Here is a 24,091-nt window from a genome sequence, read left to right as displayed (position 1 = left end):
TCATTTAGTCCAAAATGTGTGGCCTTGACATCACTCATACTGACGCTTGGCATTGCACATGGTGATTTGTTTGTGCCTGATCACTTATAAAAAGCCAATGCACCCAATTAATAGCACAAGAGCATGTCCCTTAAGGTGGCCATAGACGATACAATTACGATCTTTCCAGGAAATATTGTTCGTTTTAATACACGTGTAGAGCAAAATCGTCTGATATACAGATAGAAACAATAGAATTCTACCCGATTCAGCACTAACAATGGCTGATGTTCAGTTGCCTATCGTCTCCCACCATACATGCACCAAATATAATACGAAAATTAGTTTTGTATTATATTCTCGGTGAGTCTATGGCCACATTTAGTGTTGATTTACCAATTCCTTGTTCTTCTCTTAAAGGAAAAATGAAAGTGTTTTAAAGTAACACAAATAAAATTCAGTGTTGCACTGGTAAAACTGCTGTTTAACCTGTGCCATATAGCCTTTTCCAGTTTCTGCCATTGCTACACAGCAGCTTGTTTATATGATCTATAGTAGTGTTTCTGAAGCCAACACAGCAGTTTTAGCAGTGCAGGGCAACACTACATGATATTTTCATTACTTTAAAACACTTTCATTTTTTGGTGTTACCCCAGACTGGCAATCTGTGGGTTCTGGCAAATGCCAGAGGGGCTGCTATATGGTGCCATAGAAAGTCAGCATTTAGTGGGCTGGTGGGGGCTGTTTGGGCCTCTGTGTACCTGAAATGCCAGGGCCTATTTTAATTCCCAGTGCGGACCCAGACTGTTACTGTTCCTTTAACTGAGCTCTTGGTGCAGAGAGCCGTGTCTGGGGAGGCATAGGCCAGCTATATTCATAGGGAATGCAAGAAAGGCAGAGCACAGAGTGGAAAGTGCAAAATAATTACAGATTGTGGCCTTTTTTTGCAACTTGGACACTGCGTTCTGCATGGTAAATGACCCTGGTATGTCTGTAAGGCTTGGGGGAAACAAAAAAGGCACCATAACTTCCTGTAACTAACCAATCATACGTTTGCTTTTCAAATAGCACAACAGAAAACACTACAGATGATTGGTTGGTAAAACTGGGACAAACATTGTAAGGTTTATTACATTCCCCCTTATTCCTTCCTCTCTGGCACTAATGTTAATGCTGAGAGCTCCTTACCTCTTTCCATGTGTGAACTAGGATAAAAAGTACTTTCCTTATATCAGAGGCTCATTCCTGGAAAACAAAGAGACATTTCATTAGAGGTCAGACAGTTTATTACAAGCCCTGCATTTGGCACAACATCAACAAATTGTCCATGCTGGCATTTTAGTCTAAAAAAACTGATGCCTGAGTTTGTAACATTAACACAATGCATTTAATCATCTCCCGTTATATGTCAATCATTGCCCCAGGGAGGGGTAACCTACAACACTTCAGACAGTGTTAAAGGGGTTGTACACCTTTAAATTAACTTTTAGTGATATTCCGAGAGAGTTTTTATTTGGTTTTCATCTTTTATTATTTGTAGATGATTAGTTATTTAGCTTTTTTATTCAGCAGCTTTCCAATTTATTTCAGCAGTCTGGTTGCTAGGGTCCAAATGACCCTAGCGACCATGTACAGATTTGAATAAGAGACTGGAATATGACTAGGAGATAACTAGCAATAAAAATAAATGTGCAGCCTTACAGAGCTATGTTTTTTACGTGGGGTCAGTGACCCCTATTTGAAAGCTGGAAAGAGTTAGAACAAGGAAACAAATAATTCAAAAACTATAAAAAAGAAAAAAAAATAGAAAAGTTGCTAAGAATGAACCATTCTATAACATACTAAAAGTTAACTTAAAGGTGAACTACGAATTTAAGTTACTATTCCCAGTACAACAGTAGATGTTCCTGTGACGCTAAAAGTTGTAGTTCATAATCAACGTAAGCAGACTGATGATGGCTGGCCTATGGGGTCTAGCTGCCCCACTCACAAAACACAGGTCCATGAACAGCCATACACCTCAGTACTGAATGTGAGCCCCTAAAGGATTATTTATACCCCCCCACACCCTTCTTAAAACCAAGGCCCCCCCTAACCTCTATATATGAATTTCACCATCACTTTAGTACATTGCAGGTTGATAACACAAGAGGGGTCATTTACAAACGCACCTGAAAGTGCATGTGGTCTAAAATAGCCAAAATGAGCAGTGCATATTGGTAGTAGCATCAAAACACGCACATACACTATATTGGTCACAATGAATCCCCCCTGCCTCTACGGATGAATGATGAACAACCGCACCTACTGACACCGGGGGAAACCCTGCAGCTACAGGGCTGCCGCTAGTAATCACACAGGGCCCGCCCCCCCTGCCCCCCAAGCCCCACCTGCCCCCCAAGCCCCACCCACCCAATAGTCGAATTTGAGTTCTTAAAGGGCCAGGGTACAATAAATTTGACAATCTAATTCATTTTTTTTTTAAAAACTTGAATAGAGTTTGAACAATTCCCTAGTCAAATTTGAGTTTTGACCTTAAAAAATTGACTCTTGATAAATCTGCCCCCTAGTGAATCAGATGAAAATGCGGTTTTGAACACTCACTCTGGAATGAACACAAGTCTCACTTTGACAATTTAACATGAACCCAAACTGTGTCACAAAGCAAATGTAATTGCTTCTGTTTTGACGCATCAGGCACAAGGGCCGCACTTGTGTTCTTAAATGACCTCCATGGTACAAACTCAACCCCCACCTTGCAGGTATAGTGGGGCAGTGACTGTACGGAACACCTATAGTCCTTGCAATATGCTGTAATGTGTGCAGCTAAAATATATAATTCATCATTAAATAGATTCATTTTAAAGTGCCGCACACGCAAATACATGCGCACAAAGCTTCAAGGGTTCCAAAAAACGGACATGATGCTTCTTTGTAGGGGGTGTGGGACTCAGAGGAGTTCCAGCAAAGGAGAGGGGCTAGGCAGCAACCAGGTCCAGACTGAGAATTAAAATAGGCCCTGGCATTTCAGGTACACAGAGGCCCAATCAGTCCCCACTAGCCCACTAAATACTGACTTTCTATGGCACCTTATAGCAGCCCCTCTGGCATTTGCCAGAACCCTCAGATTGCCAGTCCAGGCCTGGCAGCAACATTGTGGGAATATACTGTGTATAAACAGAGGCCCAATCCTTGAAAGCATTATGAATGGACAACTGCTTATATATCAGTCACGCTGCTCCCCACTCATAACTGTTGTGCCTGTAATGAACATATAGAAACCATTGGGCCCAGGGTGATTTTACCCCCAGAGCCCCCTGATAGCCCCCCTGGATACAACACTAAAGCAGTACAATATACATACTCACACCAACTGTTCCTGTCAGTCATTCTGGCAATACAACCCCCTATACACAAACCCTATACACACAACCCCGCCGCCTTGCTGTTGGAAAAGTACTAATTTACTAAGCAAAGAACTGCTGCTGAACTGCTAGAGACAGGACGACAGAAGGCTTTCAGGGGATGCTGGGAGTTGCAGTACAAGCAGCTGGATATCCTTGATGTATTTAAAGGAACAGTAACACCAAAAAATGTATCATGTAGTGTTGCCCTGCACTGGTAAAACTGATCTGTTTGCTTCAGAAACACGACTATAGTTCATATAAACAAGCTGCTGTATAGTCAGTATATGGCAAAGGTTACATAGTGAATAACAGATAACACCATTATGTTCTGCAGAGCTTATCTGCTGTGTAACCTGAGCCTTTTCTCCTTTGAATGGCTGCCCCCATTGCTACACAGCAGCTTATTTATATAAACAATAATAGTGTTTCTGAATCAAACACACCAGTTTTACCAGTGCAGGGCAACACTGCATTATATTTTTATTACTTTAAAACACTTTTATTTTTGCCGTTACTGTTCCTTTAACAGAAGGCTGAGTGGAGGAATAACACGCACTGCCCCCCAATCCCTGTCATTTCCACACACAGACTCCCCACATATTACAGCTGCCTCGCTCCATGCTTCCAGGTAACCCCACGGGCACCACGTGTCCTGTCACTACAAGGAGGCTCAGCCCATTGATTCCCAGGTACTGCCACAGGCTTCCCCAGGTACATTACACACCGCTGCCCGCTGACCTTGATACCCCTGGGCCCGCCCCCTAACTCACAACTTTGCCAGGGAGTGAAATCAGCACAACACGGACTCGCAACATACGGGCCCTTTCCCTAATACATTTCATTGCGACTCCCCGTTACCTGCGCACTGGGATCTGTCACGAGTCTCCTACACCAAGTTCTGTCACGTCACGGGCCTCTCAAACACATGCTTACAACCCTGTCATGTTCAACAGCTGCCGCTAGAGGGCACCTGTTCCACAGCTTTTTTTTTTTTTTTTTCAACACCGAGTACTTTATTGAAACTCTAAGAGATGCATAGTGACAAAATATCCCTGAGAGAGGAGCTGGGTCTGCAGTGTGTTACATGTGTTTATTCTGCAGCGTTTGATTGGCTAATGCCTTGTCGGTGATCAGAGAGCCTATATATTCCTGCAGCTGAGAAGGAAGGGGGTGAGTGGGCTTTTCCATTAGCAGCTCATTAATACTGTTAGAAGAGAGGTCCTTGCCTAATGTGCTGCAATAAAAGTTTCGTGTAGGTGAGCTGAATTTGTGCTGCATGCTCCTCTGTCTCCCACTCCCTGTTATAATCCTACATTGCCTGTTCTAGTGTTTCTCTTAAAGGAACAGTGACACAAAATGAAAGACTTTTAAAGTAATACAAATATAATGCAGTGTTGCCCTGCACTGGTAAAACTGATGTGTTTGATTCAGAAACACTACTATAATTCATATAAATAGGCTGCTGTGTAGCGGTGGTGACAGCCATTCAGTCTGGAAAAAAAAAGGTACAGGATACCTAGTAGATATCAGAAAAGTTCGCATTGTATTCTGCAGACATTTGCTATGTATACTTTAGCGATTTCAGCTTTAAATGGCTGCCCCCATTGCTACACAGCAGCTTATTTATATAAACTATAGTAGTGTTTCTGAAGCAAACACAGCAGTTTTGCCAGTGCAGGGCAACAGTACATTATAATTGAATCACTTTAAAACCTTTCTTTTTTTTATGTTATTGTTCCTTTAATAAATCTATTTTTGGCTCTGCTGTGTGTTCATTGACACAACTCACACAAAATGGCCCTCCTTTTATTTTATTTTACCATGTGTTCTGGTAATATTATTAATTAAATTGGTCCTGTATTTATCCTGCCGCGTGTTCTGGTAATATTATAAATAAAATTGGCCCTGTATTTATCCTGCCATGTGTTATGGTAATATTATAAATGAAATTGGCCCTGTATTTATCCTGCCGCGTGTTCTGGTAATATTATAAATGAAATTGGCCCTGTATTTATCCTGCTGTGTGTTCTGGTAATATTATAAATGAAATTGGCCCTGTATGTATCCTGCTGCGTGTTCTGGTAATATTATAAATGAAATTGGCCCTGTATTTATCCTGCCATGTGTTATGGTAATATTATAAATGAAATTGGCCCTGCATTTATCCTGCCATGTGTTCTGGTAATATTATAAATGAAATTGGCCCTGTATTTATCCTGCCGCGTGTTCTGGTAATATTATAAATGAAATTGGCCCTGTATTTATCCTGCTGCGTGTTCTGGTAATATTATAAATGAAATTGGCCCTGTTTTTATCCTGCCGCGTGTTCTAGTAATATTATGAATGAAATTGGCCCTGTATTTATCCTGCCTTGTGTTATGGTAATATTATAAATGAAATTGGCCCTGTATTTATCCTGCTGCGTGTTCTGGTAATATTACAAATCAAATTGGCCCTGTATTTATCCTGCCATGTGTTCTGGTAATATTATAAATTAATTTGGCCTTGTTTTTATCCTGCCGTGTGTTCTGGTAATATTATGAAGGAAATTGGCCCTGTATTTATCCTGCCGTGTGTTCTGGTAATATTATAAATGAAATTGGCCCTGTAATTATCCTGCTGCATGTTCTGGTAATATTACAAATCAAATTGGCCCTGTATTTATCCTGCCATGTGTTCTGGTAATATTATAAATGAAATTGGCCCTGCATTTATCCTGCCGCGTGTTCTGGTAATATTATAAATGAAATTGGCCCTGTATTTATCCTGCCATGTGTTCTGGTAATATTATAAATTAAATTGGCCTTGTTTTTATCCTGCCGTGTGTTCTGGTAATATTATAAATTAAATTGGTCTTGTTTTTATAATGCCGCGTGTTGTGGTAATATTGTAAATTAAACTGGCCCTGTGTTTATTGGTATTGCATGAGCTCTGGCCATATTTTCACATGGTCATGAAAAATATCTTATTCCTAAAGTTTAAGGGGTTTTAAAATGGTTTTGCTTTGAAGCCCAGTATCATCTAGCCATGCCACTGTGTAGTAAAGAAAATGTCACCGTATTTATTCTGCCATATCCAAGGGCATTACCATCAAACTGGCAATGTATTTATCCAGCAGTGTAGATAACATTATACATGGCATCAGAACTGCATATATCCTACTTGCAGTATTCTGGGGCATTAATCTGCATACAGGGTTCTAGTAATGTGGTTCTGGTAATGTGTGATTGTCCAGCACCTGAAAAATTGTATCCCCACCCATCCAAAAACCATCTTCTGCTGTTTATGGCGCTGATGGGAATTCTTCCACCATAGGTACTTGTCCCTCTTTTGACAGCTCAACCTGCAGTCCCTCATTTGTACTGGAAAGTCCTGTTTTTCTCTGCACTGAGCAACCAGAAAAAGAAACAACGTTTTTAACTTAATTGGCTTTTGGCAGAGAGTCCAGAACAGCCTCAGTAGCATAAGATACTTTTGTAACAATTTCGATATAAGCAAAAAAGTAATTGTTACAATATAAGATAACAGGTCCCTTGGGAAATGTTAGACTCACAGCTTAAAGGGGTGCTTCACCTTTAAGGTACCTTTTATTATGTTATAGAACGGCCAATTCTAAGCAACTTTTCAATTGGTTTTCATTATTTATTTTTTAAAGTTTTATAGTTTTGTCTTTTTTCTTCTGATTCTTTGCAGCTTTTAAATGGGCGTTGCTGTCCCCTTCTGTAAGGCTACAAATGTATTGTTATTGCTACTTTTTATTACTGATCCTATTACTGATCTATTCGGGCCTCTACTATTCATATTCCAGTCTCTTATCCAAATCAATGCATGGTTACTAGGGTAATTTGGGCCCTAGTTACCAAATTGTTTAAAATGCAAACTGGAGAGCTGCTGAATAAAAAACTAAATAACTCAAAAACCTTCAATAATAAAAAATGAAAACAAATTGCAAATTATCTCAGAATATCACTCTACATCATACTAAAAACTTTAAAGGGCAATTCACTTTCATTAGCAAACTGTAATAACTGAAAAATACCACAGAAATGTGTTCAAACTTTCAAAACCTGCCAAATTTTGTAAAATGAACATGGTAATTAGGGGGTGTGGCCACAAAAATAGGCGTGGTCAAAAACAATTTCGCCCCACTACGCATAACAACTTTTTTTCCCTCTTTTTATTTTCAAAATGTTGGGAGGTATGTTATAATTTTTTTATAGTGGGAAGCAGTGGATAATAATATCCCAAATACATTATATACATTATCTGTGAATGCTTAGAATAATTCTGTTTGAGTCTCACATGCCAAGAGATGCTTCCTCTACAGGTAACAAGAGAGCAAATAGCTGACAATTCTGGCAGCAGGTGTGTGGGCAGCAGAGAGACCAGGTTTCATCTGAATACAACAGTAGATTTGGTGCATCCCTACTTATTTTATCTGTGGGTAAAACCTCCAAAGGTGACAGTCCCAGGAGGATTACAAAGTTCTAAAACATTTATAGAAGCCTATGGGGCAAATTTACTAAAGGGCGAAGTGGCTAACGCTATTGAAAATTCGCCAGCGTGACGTCATTTTGCCACTTTGCCGATTTACTAACGGGTGCTGGCGTAAAATCGCTAGTGAAGTGGACCTACTCTAGCGCTACTTTGCACCCTTACGCCAGACAAAGTTGCGTTATGGCGAAGGTACGTAACTACGCTATTTCACTACCTCACGGATTTTACTGAACGTTACCTCTTGCGCCAGACTTGCCTTCGCCAACTCAGACCAGGCCAAGTGCAATAGAGTAGATAGGACTTGCTTCAAAAAAAGTTTATATTTTTTCTAAGTCCCAAAAAACGCTGGCGTCTTTTACTTTTTTAAGGGTGATAGGCTGAAAAAGATCGTAAATTTTTTGGGGGTTACCCTCCTTCCCCCCTACATTTCCTAACAAATGGCACCTAAACTATACAGTGGGCACATGTATAGGGCAAAACAACAACTCTATTTTATTTTATAAAGCTTTCCCAGGCTTGTGTAATGTATTTGCTGCTACGTCCATTGTACTTTAACTTGGCACCGTATGCAAATTAGGCATCGCTAGCGTAACTTCGCTTTGCCTGACTAATTAACGCTAGCACAAATTCGCTACCTTTTGCCTCCCGAGCGCAACTTCGGATTTTACTGAATTTAAGCAGCCCTAGCGAAACTATGCGCTGCAAATTGTGGCAAAGCCGTTGCTAGCGCATTTTCGTCTCTTGGTGAATTTGCCCCTATGTGAGATCTTTTGGGTGCCCTATACCAAATGTAGATTAAGGGCAGTTGAAATGTTCCTTCATTCTGTTTCTGTACAAACAAGTCAAAAATCCTTCTTTCAGGTTACCATAGAGTTGAGACAAGTGAGGAATGCCCTTGAGGTCACCAGCACAAGGACATAACTCCTTTATTCAGTAGCAAAATACTTGCTCTGTAAAAACAGTAATGCTTTTTTAATTCTGTGGCAAGCAAGTGCCTCAAAACACTTTTGTCCTTCATGAAGGTTCTTGGCAATTCCTTTCCACCGATCTGCTCAATAAACTGCTGGCAGCCTCTAAGTGCATAATGAAAATTTCTCAAGCTTTTATTTTGCATTAATAACATGTAAAAGGAAATTTATGTCTGAAGTTGAGGCTAAGGGTGGAGTTTGGCTCAGTGGCTAAAGGCAGAAAAGTTTTCCTCTGATATCTTGCTAATACTTGTTTTAGTTGTTCGCCAGCTCAATTTTTGCAGGTTTTGAAGTCCAGCTCTCTACATGGTTTATATGCCCAGGAGCACCAGTAAAAAGAACATGATGGTATTTAAAGGGATACTGTCATGGGAAAAAGTTTTTTTTCAAAACGCATCCGTTAATAGTGCTGCTCCAGCAGAATTTGCACTGAAATCCGTTTCTCAAAAGAGCAAACAGATTTTTTTGAAATTTATTTTGAAATCTGACGTGGGGCTAGACATATTGTCAGTTTCCCAGCTGCCCCCAGTCATGTGACTTGTGCTCTGATAAACTTTACTCACTCTTTACTGCTGTACTGCAAGTTGGAGTGATATCACCCCTTTCCAACTCTTTTTACAAATGAATGTGGCTCATGGGCATAATAGGTTGGGGACCCCTGCCTTAGAGACTGGATGTGCTCATGTCCCATCACAGCAACACCAAATTCTTTTGTCAGGATTTCGTTCTGTTGGTTAATTCATTTGAATGTGTATTGGTTCAACCTCCAATGGTAGTAACCTTAAAAACAAAACACAAACGGCTATGTTTAAAATATTTTTGTTTTATTCCATAAAAGTTGTATAACTTATTTACAAGGTACAGCTTTTAAACATGAACAAGTCATGGTGGTATTCACACCTTTAATGCCAACATTTGGACAGTTCAGAGATACTTCCATCTCAAGTGGCAAACATGGCAACTAAGCAGAACATGTCAAGTATATTTCTAATGAAATCTTTACTAATAATGTTGTTTTTGGTATGATCAGCTAGCCTTTTTCCTCCTATCGATACTGTACAGAAGCAGAGTCCCCTTTATTCTCAGAGTGCTCTAGTGCCTCCTTAAAGGGATACTGTCATGGGAAAACATGTTTTTTTTTCAAAATGCATTCGTTAATAGTGCTACTCCAGCAGACTTCTGCACTGAAATCCATTTTTCAAAAGAGCAAAAAGATTTTTTTCATATTTAATTTTGAAATCTGACATGGGGCTAGACATATTGTCAGTTTCCCAGCTGCCCCAGTCATGTGACTTGTGCCTGCACTTTAGGATGGAGTTACTTTCTGGCAGGCTTTTATTTCTCCTACTTAATGTAACTGAATGTCTCGGTGGGACTTGGCTTTTACTATTGAGTGTTGTTCTTAGATCTACCAGGAAGCTGTTATCTTGTGTTAGGGCTAGTCCACACGGGGAGATAGCGACGCGTTTGCGGTCGCGGCGACAAAGCGCCGCGACAGTCGCCGCGACCGGCGCAGGCGACAGTTTTGTATGGGCGCCTATGTAAAAACGCCTGTGCTAACCACACGAGGCGATGCGCTTTTCAACAGTCGCCTGAAAATGCCTCGCCAGGCATTTTCAAGCGACTGTTGAAAAGCGCATCGCCTCGTGTGGTTAGCACAGGCGTTTTTACATAGGCGCCCATACAAAACTGTCACCTGCGGCGACTGTCGCGGCGACCGCAAACGCGTCGCTATCTCCCCGTGTGGACTAGCCCTTAGGGAGCTGCTATCTGGTTACCTTCCCATTGTTCTTTTGTTAGGCTGCTGGGGAGGGAGATGATATCACTCCAACTTGCAGTAAAGAGTGACTGAAGTTTATCAGAGCACAAATCACATGACTGGGGGCAGCTGGGAAACTGACAATATGTCTAGCCCCATGTCAGATTTCAAAATTAAATATATAAAAAATCTGTTTGCTCTTTGAAAAATGGATTTTAGTGCAGAGTTTTTTTTGAAAAAAACATATTTTCCCATGACAGTATCCCTTTAAAAATGTGTTCAGCTTCTGCAAAGTGTTCGTTTCCTAAATGCCAAACAGAAAACAGTTGTATGATATTACAAAATTCACCAAATGCAAACAAAATACCATACCAGGATTGAAAGGTACAATCTTTTCTCAGAGACAAAACTAGCCAGGCCCCATTTTATAAGATTGGAAAAAAATTAGGATGCACCAAAAAGCTGAAAGGCCGAATTTTTCAAAGCATTTAGCTGTCAAGTACTGGAAGCTGGAGTGTTCTGGTGTTCTATAACAGGCCAACCTAATTTTCTGCTGGATAATTTGTGACGACCCCTAAGCTTAGCTTCTCAACAGCTACTCAGAGCCCACTGAGCATGTGAGTGTCACTTTCCAAGATGGTGACCCCCTGTGACAAGTTTGAAATCCTGGATCATTGCTGCTATTGACAAGCTGAAACTTTACGATGGTGCAGTAAAGTCATTATATAAAATGGCATTTTTAGCCATATTTGTTTTTAGGGTTTAGTTCTCCTTTAACCTCAATGCATGTTCATAAAAAGGTAATTGATAGAATGTCCAAATAGAAGCTCTGTGTACTTTATGTATATTTTATTTATGATGTTACTTGTCCTCCCTGTGTGTACGTTTATACATTGTACAGCGTAAGGGGTCCTTGCAGCGATTTACAAATAGTTATACATACGTACATATTTATATTAGCGAAGGGCCATACAGCGGCTAAATTGGTCACTCCTCAGATGGAAGCTTATTGAGCTGTGTATTGAATGGTGAGGGTCAGTGGCCAGGGTTCCCAGAACCACAATGTTCTTACCTTGATATGTGAGGATAATGACCTGGTTACTCAGCACTACATGCAGGTAAGGGTGCTCAGTCTTACAAGCCAGATCAGATGCTTGGTTTACAATGGCGAAAGCCTCTTCATGGTTACCCAGGGCTTCCAGTGCAATTGTGATATCATTCATGAGGATAATACTCTGCAAGACCGCAGTATAACCATATGCAGATTAGGCCCGGGGATCTTCTAGTGAGCACCACAGAGAGAACCTCTTCCTGCTTCTTCAGGTCTTCTCGCGGTTGCGCATGAGCATTAGAGAGAAAAGCCAAACTTTAACGTAAAAGCCGACTATTTCGTTCTACTGCGCATGTGTCTGCCCCGGGAAATTTGAAAACCAAAGAAGCAGAAAGAGGATCGCTCTGTGGTGCTCGCTAGAAGAATCCCGGGCTGGTGTGGTTTTCTGCTGATGGGAGCACCAGCCCAGGGTGTCAGGTAAGTAAAAGTATTCACTTGGGGGTGACTATATTTTGGAACCCCAGTTGTAAAATGGTATTCCTTCTCCTTTAAGGCACACTAATGGGTAGATAGGGACTTATCTATTAAGCTATAAAAAGTATTAGCTTGAAATTGTTGCATAACAAATGTTAAATCACCTTTTACACCACGTTCACACCAACAATTCTTTGCCAAGTTAATGTGTTCCACTGAGCTTCATGTGTAAGGTCAGCTTTGGAAAGAAAGCATACCATCAAAATTACACCAATTGGTTAGTGTGGTTTTGGACCTAAAATATTAGCGCACCTTTACATACGCTGTATATGCCACTTGCATGTTTCAGCCTCTGTTTAGGTGATGGATCATAACCACATCTCCACTTCACTAGCAGAGAGCCCTGCCTGAGGCAGCAGCCCCAATGCCGCCCCTCCTCCTGCTCCGCTCTTCTAACTACAAGCGTCGGAGCGGGTGGAGGAGGGGCCGCATCGCTAGTGCAGTGAGCGCTATTGCGCTCGCTGCGCTAGAAGAACCAAATTTCCGTTTTAAAAAACGGAAATTCGGCTCTTAAAGTTACCAGAGGCGGCTTTTTGCCGCCCCTGGTAACTGGCCGCTCCGTGCCGCCTGAGGCAAGATTCTCACCTTGCCTCATGGCCGGAGCGGCCCTGGCCCTTTTATTGTTCTCTGGTCACTGTATAGATTTTCTGGTGCTTTATCAATAAAATAATACTCACTGTATCCAACTTTCCTGTCAGCAAAGCAAGGTTAGCCATCTGGAAGCAAAATAAAAGCCATTGATGAATAGCTCATACTACATTTTCTCCCAAACTTAAAAATCCCTTTAAGGGGGGTATCCACCTTTAAAATTAACTTTTATCATGATATAGAGAGTGATATTCTGAAACCACTTTCAAATGGTTTGCATTTTTTTATTAATTGTGCACTTATTTAGCTTTTTATTCAGCAGCTCTCCAGTTTGCAGTTTCAACAGTCTGTTTCCTTGGGTGCACATTTCCCTAGCAACATGCATTGATTTGAATAAGAAACTGGAATAGGAGAGGGCCTGAATAGAAAGAAAAGTAATACAAAGTAGCAATAACAATACATTTGTAGCCTAAAATAGCATTTGTTTTTAGATGGGGTCAGAAGAAGAAGGCAAATAATTCAAAAACTATAATAAAAACAAAAAAAAAAGAAATAATGAAGACCAGTTGAAAAGTTGCTTAGAATTAACCATTCTATAACACTTAACGTTATTTAAAAGTCAACCACCACCCCTTTCATTATCTGTCTTTAGGTACAGTGCTCGGTAAAGGGTGCCAAACATTGAACTTTTAAGTATCTAGTAGCATTACAGGGACAATATACATTTTTTTGCATAATGGAAAAAAAAATGACTTTCCAGTGCACATTCATTAAAGCGTTTCAGTACAGGTATAGGATCCCTTATCGGGAAACCAGATATCCAGAAAGCTCCGAATTACGGACTTTATCCAAATTTTTAAAAATGATTTCCTTTTTCTCTGTAATAATAAAACAGTAGTTTGTACTTGATCCCAACTGAGATATAATTAATCCTTTTTGGAAGCAAAACCAGCCTATTGGGTTTATTTAATGTTTAAATGAACTTCTAGTAGACTTAAGGCATGAAGACCCACATTACGGAAAGATCCATTATCCAGAAAACCCCAGGTCCCCAGCATTCTGGATAACAGGTCCCATACCTGTACTATAGTTTTAACATTATTTGTAAATGTGTTTTCAATTTAAAGCAGGGTCTGTTTATCCCTTTCTGTTCTCTGGCTCAGACTCTTGAACCGATATTTCCCCTATTAGTTGGTGTGCAGAGCACATACCAGATCATACGTGTAGATTATTGCTAGGGATGCACTGAATCCAGGATTTGGCCTTTTTCAGCAGGATTCGGATTCATCTGAATCCGAATCCTAATTTTCATATGCAAATTAGGGGTGGGGAGGAAAATTGTGTGACTTTTTGTAAGAAAACAAGGAAGTAAAAAATGTTTTTCCCATCCCTAATTTGCATATGCAAATTAGGATTCGGTTCAGTATTCGGCTGAATCTTTCCAAAAAAGTGCATCCATAATTATTGCTCTTGTGCTGTCAGACTTGTGAGCCAGATTTAGGGCCTGATGCAAAATTTATTCTGCCTCCTTTGTCTCCTCTTTCATAATAAATAGCTGAGGGAAGAACAAAAAAAAAAAAAAAAAAAAAAAAATACATTGGTGTGTTATTGTGAAGATGTTACATAAAGCATCTCTAGTAGGCTTCTTATTTGGGCTTCTTTGTTGCTACCTAAATCATCCCACACCATCAGCTTTGATGTCACAAGTTACATGGGACCCCTGCCCATTTTGTAGTTTATGCAATGGTTCAGGCCAGCAAATGATATTAAGAGCTCCGTTAAAACAATGAGGCAAGCAAGGCTCAAAGACATCCATGGCAGCAAGAAGAAACGAACAACTTATGTTTTCCCCGTTATCCAGAAAACCCCAGCTCCCAAGCATTCTGGATAACAGGTCCCATCCCTGTTAACAACCACACTAAGCAATATTTAGGGGCCTGCCGGACTGCAACAATGATAAAAGGCTAATCAGCAAATACAATAAGGGCAGAGACCCGCAAAGATTCGGGGAGATTTAGTCACCCGGTGTCAAATCACCTCTTCTAATGTCCCCGAAAAGCCTGGCACTCGGAGCCCTTTGTTTTCTGAAGTCGCCTGAAGTTTCCTCGTGAGGTGACTTTGGAAAATGAAGCACTCAAAGTACCATCCCGCTGGCGATTTAGATTCTAGCCGGCAGGAAGGCTTTTCGGGGAGATTAGTCGCCAGAAGAAGAGGAGATTATGGCAACATTGAATGAAACAGTTTTGCATTAGCCCATGAAAAGTGAACACCCCACTGAACTCTCCAGGTGACTAGTGTTATGCTGAATGTATAAGTATTACATGCCAATTAGTGATGTATGGGTTGAGAAAACCTCGACCCGCACCAGACCTTAACCTGACCTCCCCAGGATCACTAATGCCAATATCTTTGTTTTCTTTAATAGAAGAACGATATCTGCCTCGGCTTAAGTGATCTCTTCTTCCATCTCCTTTTCCCCAAAGTACGAGAAGAGTGAAAATGCTTTAAAAAAAAAAAGCTATTTGATCATAATTATTCCAATGCAGGTAAGATAAGAAGCTACAGTATGTCTTGTATCTAGTTCTGATTAATGCATCTGCCTGGACCTGGAAATTAGTAAATCTAATGAATGTAAAATTGATGAGGGTGCTATTTCAGCATGTACATTCTTTATTATTTTTTTCAAGATATTAAGGGATACATGTACTGTTAAAGTGAATGAATTTTGTTACTACAGCGCCACCTGCTGGTAATTTCTCAACCATTCTGACCACCAAGTAGTCAAGGAAGTTGTCAGGAGAAAGAAAGAGGCTGCTCTGATGTTCTTCTGGTTAGGAAAAAAATTAGAAACATTTCTCATATATTTCTGTAATATGGACCATTCATACCTTAAGTCCATTAGAAAATCATGTAAACATTAAATAAACCCAATAGACTGGTGTTGCTTCCAATAAGGATTAATTATATCTTAGTTGGGATCAAGTACAAGGTAATGTTTTATTATTACAGAGAAAAAGGAAATTATTTTGGAATATTTGGATTATTTGGATAAAATGGAGTCTATAGGAGATAGCCTTCCTGTAATTCTGAGCTTTCTGGATAACTGTGTACCTATTTTCCCTGAAAAAAATCAGGGGATCCAAATGTAACTGAATATGTTAGAGGGTTTTTTTCTTATTCAAATAAAAACATTTAAAAAAAAATTGTTTGCTTATGTATTAAAAAAAACCTGAATGCAAAATATTTGAGAAAATTGAGGGGAAAGGGTGGACAGTACTGACTGTGATTCTCTTGGGCCTATGATTCACGGCAGCACTAGTCCTCCCAGCACCAGCCTGTCTGCAAACACCTTGGGGCCACTGAGCTACACAGGAAAACCATCTGCGATACAAACAGAGCCCAGTGTTCCCGTAACATCTTCCCTCCATGGAAAAACATTTCCCATCATGTGATCACAAGCATAACTGAGCTCATGTGACAGGCTATATAGAGCAGCAGAGGCCATCTTTATTCAGGGCGACCATCAGCCTTCACCAGTCACAGTTTCTATTGAATCTCTTCCTGTTTGGAACACGGAGAGGGCGTGGCTTTTGACACACGTGGTGAGGGTCTCTATCGTAGTTTGTGTTTATGTGTGTTGCATGCCAGGTGACGTCACTGCCGAATGCTTTAAGACCCAAGCAAGAGGAGATTTGTCCTGTTTAACAGGTGAGTAAGGTTGCCACCTGGCCGATATTTTACTGGCCCGGCTGGTAAAAATGATGGTTAATCCCAATGTTATTAATAGGGAAAAAAGATAAATATATAGGAAGGCTGGTATTTTTTTCCAGAAAAGGTGGCAACCCTACAGGTGAGGGGAATTGATACTGGGCTGGTGGTACAGCTCTGCATTCAGGAAACTGTTGACAGATTAAACTGCATGTGGAGATCTTAAAATGGCACATTTAGTGAATTATAATTTTGTGGACCATTATTATAGTTTTTGTATAGAGTTGCCATCTTTCCCCACCTGTAACTTGCAAAGCCCCCCAGCGCCGATTCTAAGGAAAGTGCCGCCTGAGGCGTCTCCTGCAATGCTGCCCCCCCCCTCGCCTGCTTACCTGTCAGGAGGGGAGGCAGGAACACTAATGCAGCGAGCAATTGCGCTCTCTCGCATTAGTAAAGCTGAATTTCCAGTTTAAAAAATGGAAATTCGGCTCTTAAAGGTACCAGGAGCGGCTCTTTGCCACCCCTGGAAACCTCTCCAGCATTCCGCCTGAGGCAAATTGCTCAACTCGCCTCATTGACCCATGATCTGCCAAAAGGAGAAGACAAGTCACAATCATGGGGGGTGGTTGACCACTATGTACTACCTGCTCATTGGTTGCTATGATGAAGCTAATCTCCTTATGACTGGGTTTGGAAGTTGGCAATATCTGCCTCTGTATCTGGTTGCTTGGGTCACAGACAGTAGAAACCAGGCAGTGGTGTGCCCGACAGGCTGGAGCCTAAAAATATGAGATAAATAATAATTATTTTTATATCCTGTCAAACAGGTTGCTCATTTTAAGGTTGAACAGAAAAAGAATTACAATTTATAAATACAATGGGGCAAATTTACTAACCTCTGAATATTCGCCAGCGACGGCTTCGCTCACAGCGCAACACTTCGCCAGGACAACGCTAATTCACTAAAATCCGAAGTTGCGTCAATGTTACTGCGCCAAGCAAAGCAAAGTTGCCCTAGCGTTGGGTAATTTGCATACGGCAGGAAGTTAAAGTTGAATGGACGTATATGTTTCAGCAAATACATGACACTACACAAGCCCCTGAAACCTTAATAAAATAAAAGTTGTTATATTGCCCTACACATGAGCCCAGTGTATAGTTTATGTGCCATATGTTAGGAAATGTACGGGGGAAGCCGGCTACCCCCAAAACCATTTACGATCTTTTTCAGCCTATCACCCTTAAAAAAGTAAAAGACGCCAGCGTTTTTTGGGACTTAAACTTTTTTTGAAGCAAGTCCTATCTACTCTATTACACTTCGCCTGGTCTGAGGTGGTGAAGGCAAGTCTGGCACAAGAGGTAACGTTCAGTAAAAGCTGCATCTTAGTGAATTTGCCTAGTTACGTCCATTCGCCAGAGTGCAAATTCATCAGGCGTTAAGGAGTGAAGTACCACTAGAGTCTATCTCCTTCGCTATTGAAGTTACACCGGCGACTGTTAGTAAATCGGCAAAGTTGCGAAACGACGTCACGCCGGTGAATTTTCGCCAGTGTTAGTCACTTCACCCTTTAGTAAATTTGCCCCTATATATCAGCATCTAAGACTATCTTATGTTCTATAGCTTGTAAGCTCTTGTGAGCAGGACCCGCTCATCCCATTTTTATTTTGTAACCCCCTGCTATGGAAATAAATTGTGTTTTCCCAGGCTGCAGCAAAATAGCAGTTGTGTAAAGCTGATATTCCCTTTAATATTCTCAGTTATATACAGTCGAATTAATAATGTGATCCAAGGATCCCTTTGCTGGAATCACATCAACTGCCCAGTAATACTTCCCTGATTATCTAGAGATAAACACACAGTTGAGGTGGAAAGCTGAGGCCTTTCATTTTGTTTTTTCTGATTTTTAGTGACTAGGAATATAATGTATGTGAGCATAATTGACGTTATGTCAGCTCATTCTCATGCCTAGTAACATTGAAATCTTTTGTATACAGAGAAGTATGTAGCTCCTTCAGTTGGCAGTCAGGCTGTCACATTCTGCTGACTCATGGTGAGCCAGTGCAACCAGTATTTATAAGAATCTGAGGCTGGTGTCATGTTATTACGGCACAGATCTCTGCAGGAGGAACAAGTACGGTGACAGTTCTGCAGCACTGCTCTGGTGTTGTTTGGAATATCTATGAGAGCCACAGGTTCAGTGTCAGATCAGCAGTATAGCCTCGGTCTTGTTCTAGATCTCTGTTAGAGGAATCGGTACAGTGTCAGATCAAGCAACATTGCCGGGGTGTTCTTCTAGATCTGTGAGAGGAACAGGTACAGTGTCAGATCAGCAGCATTGTTGGGTAGTTGTTCTAAATATCTGTGAGAGGCACAGGTTCCATATCAGATCAGCAGCATAGCCTGGGTCTTGTTCTAGATCTCTGTGAGAGGAACAGGTACAGTGTCAAATCAGTGGTGTTGTTCTACATCCTTTTGAGTGGCACTGGTTCAATGTCAGATCAGCCGTATAACCCAAGTCTTGTTCCCAATGTCAGATCAGTAGCATAGCCCAGATGTTGTTCTAGATCTCTGTGATTTAGCAAGATACTAACAAGTAAGCAGCATAACTTAGGTGTTGTATGTGTTGATTTCTTGGAACATAATTCTTAGATCTTAACTGATATATCATAGACTCCAGCTTTGCCACGTGAATAACATTTACACAATAACGACAAATATGCAAGGCTTTGCTAAAATCCATACAAGTGTCTTAAGGGGAATGTTGGCATCATTGTGTTGTATGGAGACTCTGCTTGCCTTATGCACCTCAATTGTTTTTAACTAAAGGTTTGATGCTTTGCAGATCAACTCTCACAGCAAGAATGTCCATTAGAAAAGTAATAAAAACTGTTCTAAGCGTCGAACAGTCCGAGGGAGTTGGCGCCCGGGTCCGCAGAAGCATTGGCAGAGTTGAGGTAGGTGGTTTTTTTACTGTTCAGAATAACTTTGATTATACATATGTATTTATGATAGTACAGTACTTTACCTTCATAACAGTGTATTATGATTCAAAGATGTTGTGCCGCAGAGCAAGTCTGGATAACCAGAGGAACTAGTTACAATATACTAAACAGGTGTGGGACCTGATATCCAGAATGCTGGGACCTGGGGTTTTCTGGATAGCAGATCTTTCTGTAATTTGGATCTTCTTACCTTAAGTCTACTAGAAAATCATGTAAACATTAAATAAACTCAATACGCTGATTTTGCTTCCAACAAGGATTAATTCTATCTTAGTTAGGATCAAGTACAAGGAAATCATTTTGAAAATTTGGATATACAGGTAATGAAGTCTATGGGAGACAGCATTTCTGTAATTCTGAGCTTTCTGGATAACGAGTTTCCGGATAAGGGATCCCATGTCTGCACTAACCACTTATCGGTTTTAAAAATAGCTTTTTCTTGCTGAGTATAGCAAGTGTTTTCATATATACTATTTAATTGATACAGTGATCTTTTTTTTTTTATGAGGTGAAAATAGAGTTCACCACAGTTCGCACCACTCCTGTTATAGGCACATTTTTGTCAAATTGTTGTCAATAGGATCGCTGCTTGATGCATTTGTACAAGCAATAACAACATCTAAGAATGTGTTTCTTTTCTTGTTATTTTTTATGCACATAGTATCCCTAGCAATGAATTGATAAGCACATCATTGCAGCTTTATACCGTGTTTCGTCAACCTATTATTATTACTAACATGTATTTATAGAGCGCCAACATATTTTGCAGCGCTGTAACCTAGGTTTTTGTTGAATGAACTGGAATGATATCATACAGTGGCATTGGGATAGCATATGCCTCAAGGAGGTTATAACCAGGTTATAATTTGTTATCCTCTATTTTCAGTTAAAAAATCTGGATCCGTTTTTGATGCTGGATGAATTTAAAGGAGGTAAACCGGCAGGCTTTCCAGATCACCCACACAGAGGATTTGAAACTGTGAGTTTCTCAGGTGTCAAGAGCATGTGATATATTCATTATATACTTGGCTGGGAAAATGTTGCATTTGATACTGGTGCATCTAAAATATAGAGGTCAATATATCATCATTTAACAATAGTTATCAATAGTTACCACTAAATAAAACATTACTGGGGCATATAAATTATTTTATTTCTAAATTTGTTTCAGTGAAGGAAAATAATCAGAGCCGGATTTACATAGCGGGCACCCCTAGGCCTGCTGGCATTCATCACCCCTGTCCGCTCACTGGAAATTGAAAAAAATAATTTTATCTCTTCCCCAGTGTTTCTGAACCAATGTGGGTGTGGTTGGGCAGCATGCCACCCCCTAAAATCCTGCCGCCCTCGGCCCGGGCCTTGGTGGCCTTTCCACAAATCCTGGCCTGAAAATAATTGTCATTTGCATTGGGAAGAAAGGATTTGGGTGGGTATTAGTGCTCAGCCCTGCTGCTCAGGTGCACTGAGCACTTATACCCTTAGTAAGTGAAAACATTTGACTGCTAAAAGCAGTCAAACACATTCATTTCCTCATGTGGTGGTAGTCCTGCCCCCCCCCCATTCATACCTTACAATGATAACATATTTTATAGAAGGAAAAGTGAGGAATCTGGTGCTGACATTAATTTTACAGCAATATTGCTTAAGTATAAACTATTGTATTGCAATATCATTTGTAATCATATTCTTGATATCACATGGATTTATTAGATTTGGATCTTAAAGAAGATGCTCAACTTTTTGCAAACTCCTTCCAAACTGTGCGAAATAATTTTTTTTAATAAGGTTAAAAAAGATTGTTAAATACGTGTTCTAAAAGACGTACAGTATACTTTAATGAAATATAATTACCACTAGGAGTTAGAAATGAACATTCTGGGATCTACCTAGTGGACCTCTGCAGCTATAGGACTGGTTCCACTTCTGTAAACCAGTTTTACTTTTCTGACATTCAAGTTAAGTGTAATGAGTCACAAAACACAAGCTTATATGATATAAATACCAGTTTATTGCATTGGCTAAGCCAAACGACTACAAAGGCAATGAGGCTGTGACCACACAATTAATACAGACAAAGACAAGAAGTCCTCTCAACCCATTATCAATATATTAAGGGAGACATTTCATGCATTAAACTACAGGTATGGGACCTGTTATCTAGAATGCTCGAGACCTGGGGTTTTCTGGATGGATCTTCATACCTTAAGTCTACTAGAAAATCATGTAAACATAAAACAACCCCAATAGGCTGGTTTTGCTTCCAATAAGGATTAATTATGTCTTAGTTTGGACCAAGTACAAGCTACTGTTTTATTATTACCGAGAAAAAACATTTTTGCAACACTTTTTAATGTTCTATTATATGATATAAGTATTATATAGTGAATAAAGTACCCCCTATTGTACAGAGGAGTTCCATGACCATATAAAAACACAATGCTGAAGGCTGAGGAGGTGACTATTAATATCCTCATATTTTGCAGCAAAGGGTACTTTATTATAATACACAAGTTTCAGTGAGTCATGTGACAGAAATGATATCACTAAACTCAGATCATAACCGATGACATCATTAAGCACCATTTATAAGGATATAATTTAGAGTATATTCATGGCTCTTGTGTATTATATAATTATAATTATATAACTATAGCCTAGTGAATCCAAACAATAGTGCTGCCCTAACCTAGGGGAGATCATCCTAAAGGCCAGTAAAGGTGGCCATAGATATTATCAGAAGTCGACAGAAATTTTCTAACCTGTCTGAACGACCGACCACCATGGCGCGAAAAGTGTCGGGGCACTACACACACAGCCCGAAAATCGTCCAAAACGGAGATTCGTACGGTTGTATCTTTGTGTCTATGGCCAGCTTTGGAGTAACTTGGAGTCTCAATCCCACTCTAAATACAAATGGAAGCCTTTGAAGGTCAGTTTGTATGAGATTTGGTGTGAGACCCTTGTTTTCTACATCAGTTATCATTTGTTTGCATGGCTGTTATAGCAATGGTTTCATCTTGTTATAGGCTAAGGGAGCCATTTCCAAATGGTGTGCTTAAACCAAACAAGATGCAGTGTCTATCTTTGTTCCTGCCGTAATCAATGCTAGTTCCTTTGAGGGTGGGGAGGATCGGACAGAAATCCATTGAGAGTGAGATAAAAAAAAAACCAATTCATATTGGTTTCCTTAGATACCCTTGAAAGTCCATCTTAAAGGTCAAAGATGTTCTAAAAATGATGGCTGAATGGCTGATGCACCAGTGTTTTTCTATATAAGGCTAAAGCTTGGCCATACACAGGCTGATAAAAGCGAAAGTCGACCAGGCAGGGTTAAAAATCCCGTCGGATGCGGCCACATCTGTTCGTTGATGCCGTCCCACGATCCGACAACCCGTTTTGCCTACAGCGGATCTCTACGTGTATGGCCACCTTAAGTTTGGTAGATAATGGTTCCCTCTATTCCTCTACCAGCAGAAGGATGTGAGATTGGCTTGGGACTGGGGAGAATATATAGTGAGCCATGTACAAATACATTTTATGAGAAGATTCCCTTTTGTTTCTGTTACTTTACTTAGCTTTCTGTGCACTGGTGAATATTAGGTGTGTCCCTTTTCATAATACAAACCATATCCATGGCAGCACACTAATGGGATTATGAGTGGTAAACACAACTTTCCCTTGTTTGTACAGTAGCCAGATAAGCAAATAAAAATCCAGATTGAACAGTCACCCAGCCCAGTAAACATCTCACTAGAGCCAAGAGGCTTTTGGCTCATTCGAGTACTACAGTAAAACAGCACGCACAGGATTAGTACACAGCTCTGTAAATAAAACCTACGTATAAAGAATTGATTAGCAACAGGTTTTGACATTACATCCATTTTACATCACATATCTCCAGTAACCTAGGACATAAGTGCAGAATGACCTCATAATCCGTAGCCTTGTGATAAAATGGCTTTATGCTACAGTCCGATGAAGCCGGGCACCTGCATCCCAATGGGGGGTCTCAACAAACTGACTTTAGACATAAGATCACAAACACACATTGTTTTCACTCATACCACAAAAAAAGTTTGTGTTTTATCAGAAACGTATTGTTTTTAAGAGTTTAACTCGATAAGCATAACATTTCTAATCTCTTCCCTTGGCCTGTAGAACCAATGCTTTGGTCAGTGGACAAATTTCCTAAGAAATGCAACCAAACAGGGAGGAACTAGTCAATGAAAAATGTACCTTAAAGGGCATCTATCAGTAAAATTATTTCCTGTATTGTAGTAAAATTATTTTACTCCATTTGGGAAAAATGACTACATGGGCCAGCAGAAAAACACATAGAACCAGCACAGTTTTTAGCTGGAGCATAATGGCAGTCAAAACATTTGCATGGCACAGGCCTAAGAAACTGTTTTTGAGAATGGATTTGTTATCTAGAAACCCTTTATCCAAAAAGCTTTGAATTAGGGAAAGGCCGTCTCCCATAGACTCCACTTTATCCAAATAATCCAAACTTTTAGGGTCAGATTTATTAAGGTTTGAGTTGTGTTTTCCATGAAAATTTGAGTTTTCCAGTTGATTTTTTGATCAAAATTCATGT

The 24,091-nt window shown here is 40.2% G+C and overlaps 2 protein-coding genes across 6 annotated transcripts in view; one reads left to right on the top strand and one right to left on the bottom strand.

Moving 5' to 3' along the window:
• Positions 1-4,270, bottom strand: part of ctps2.L (CTP synthase 2 L homeolog) — a gene marked incomplete in the record, with an annotated part of 70,592 nt that extends 66,322 nt beyond the window's left edge. The window contains 2 exon segments of the mRNA NM_001092579.1: positions 1,168-1,224; positions 4,245-4,270.
• Positions 4,271-4,426: 156 nt separating this feature from the next.
• The window catches only part of pir.L (pirin L homeolog), a 40,429-nt gene continuing 20,764 nt past the window's right edge, over positions 4,427-24,091 (top strand). Inside the window, exons 1-4 of one of the 5 annotated variants that reach the window (XM_018244762.2) lie at positions 4,427-4,556; positions 15,209-15,329; positions 19,335-19,446; positions 20,381-20,473. In XM_018244762.2, the coding sequence (XP_018100251.1) occupies positions 19,354-19,446; positions 20,381-20,473 (186 nt within the window). In that variant the 5' untranslated portion in view covers positions 4,427-4,556; positions 15,209-15,329; positions 19,335-19,353. 5 annotated transcript variants of the gene reach the window in all.

The sequence above is a fragment of the Xenopus laevis genome, chromosome 2L, assembly GCF_017654675.1.
Source record: "Xenopus laevis strain J_2021 chromosome 2L, Xenopus_laevis_v10.1, whole genome shotgun sequence".
Classification (NCBI taxonomy): domain Eukaryota; kingdom Metazoa; phylum Chordata; class Amphibia; order Anura; family Pipidae; genus Xenopus; species Xenopus laevis.
The sequence above is the reverse complement of the archived record's forward strand: the minus strand, read 5'-3'. Positions and strand labels throughout refer to the sequence as shown.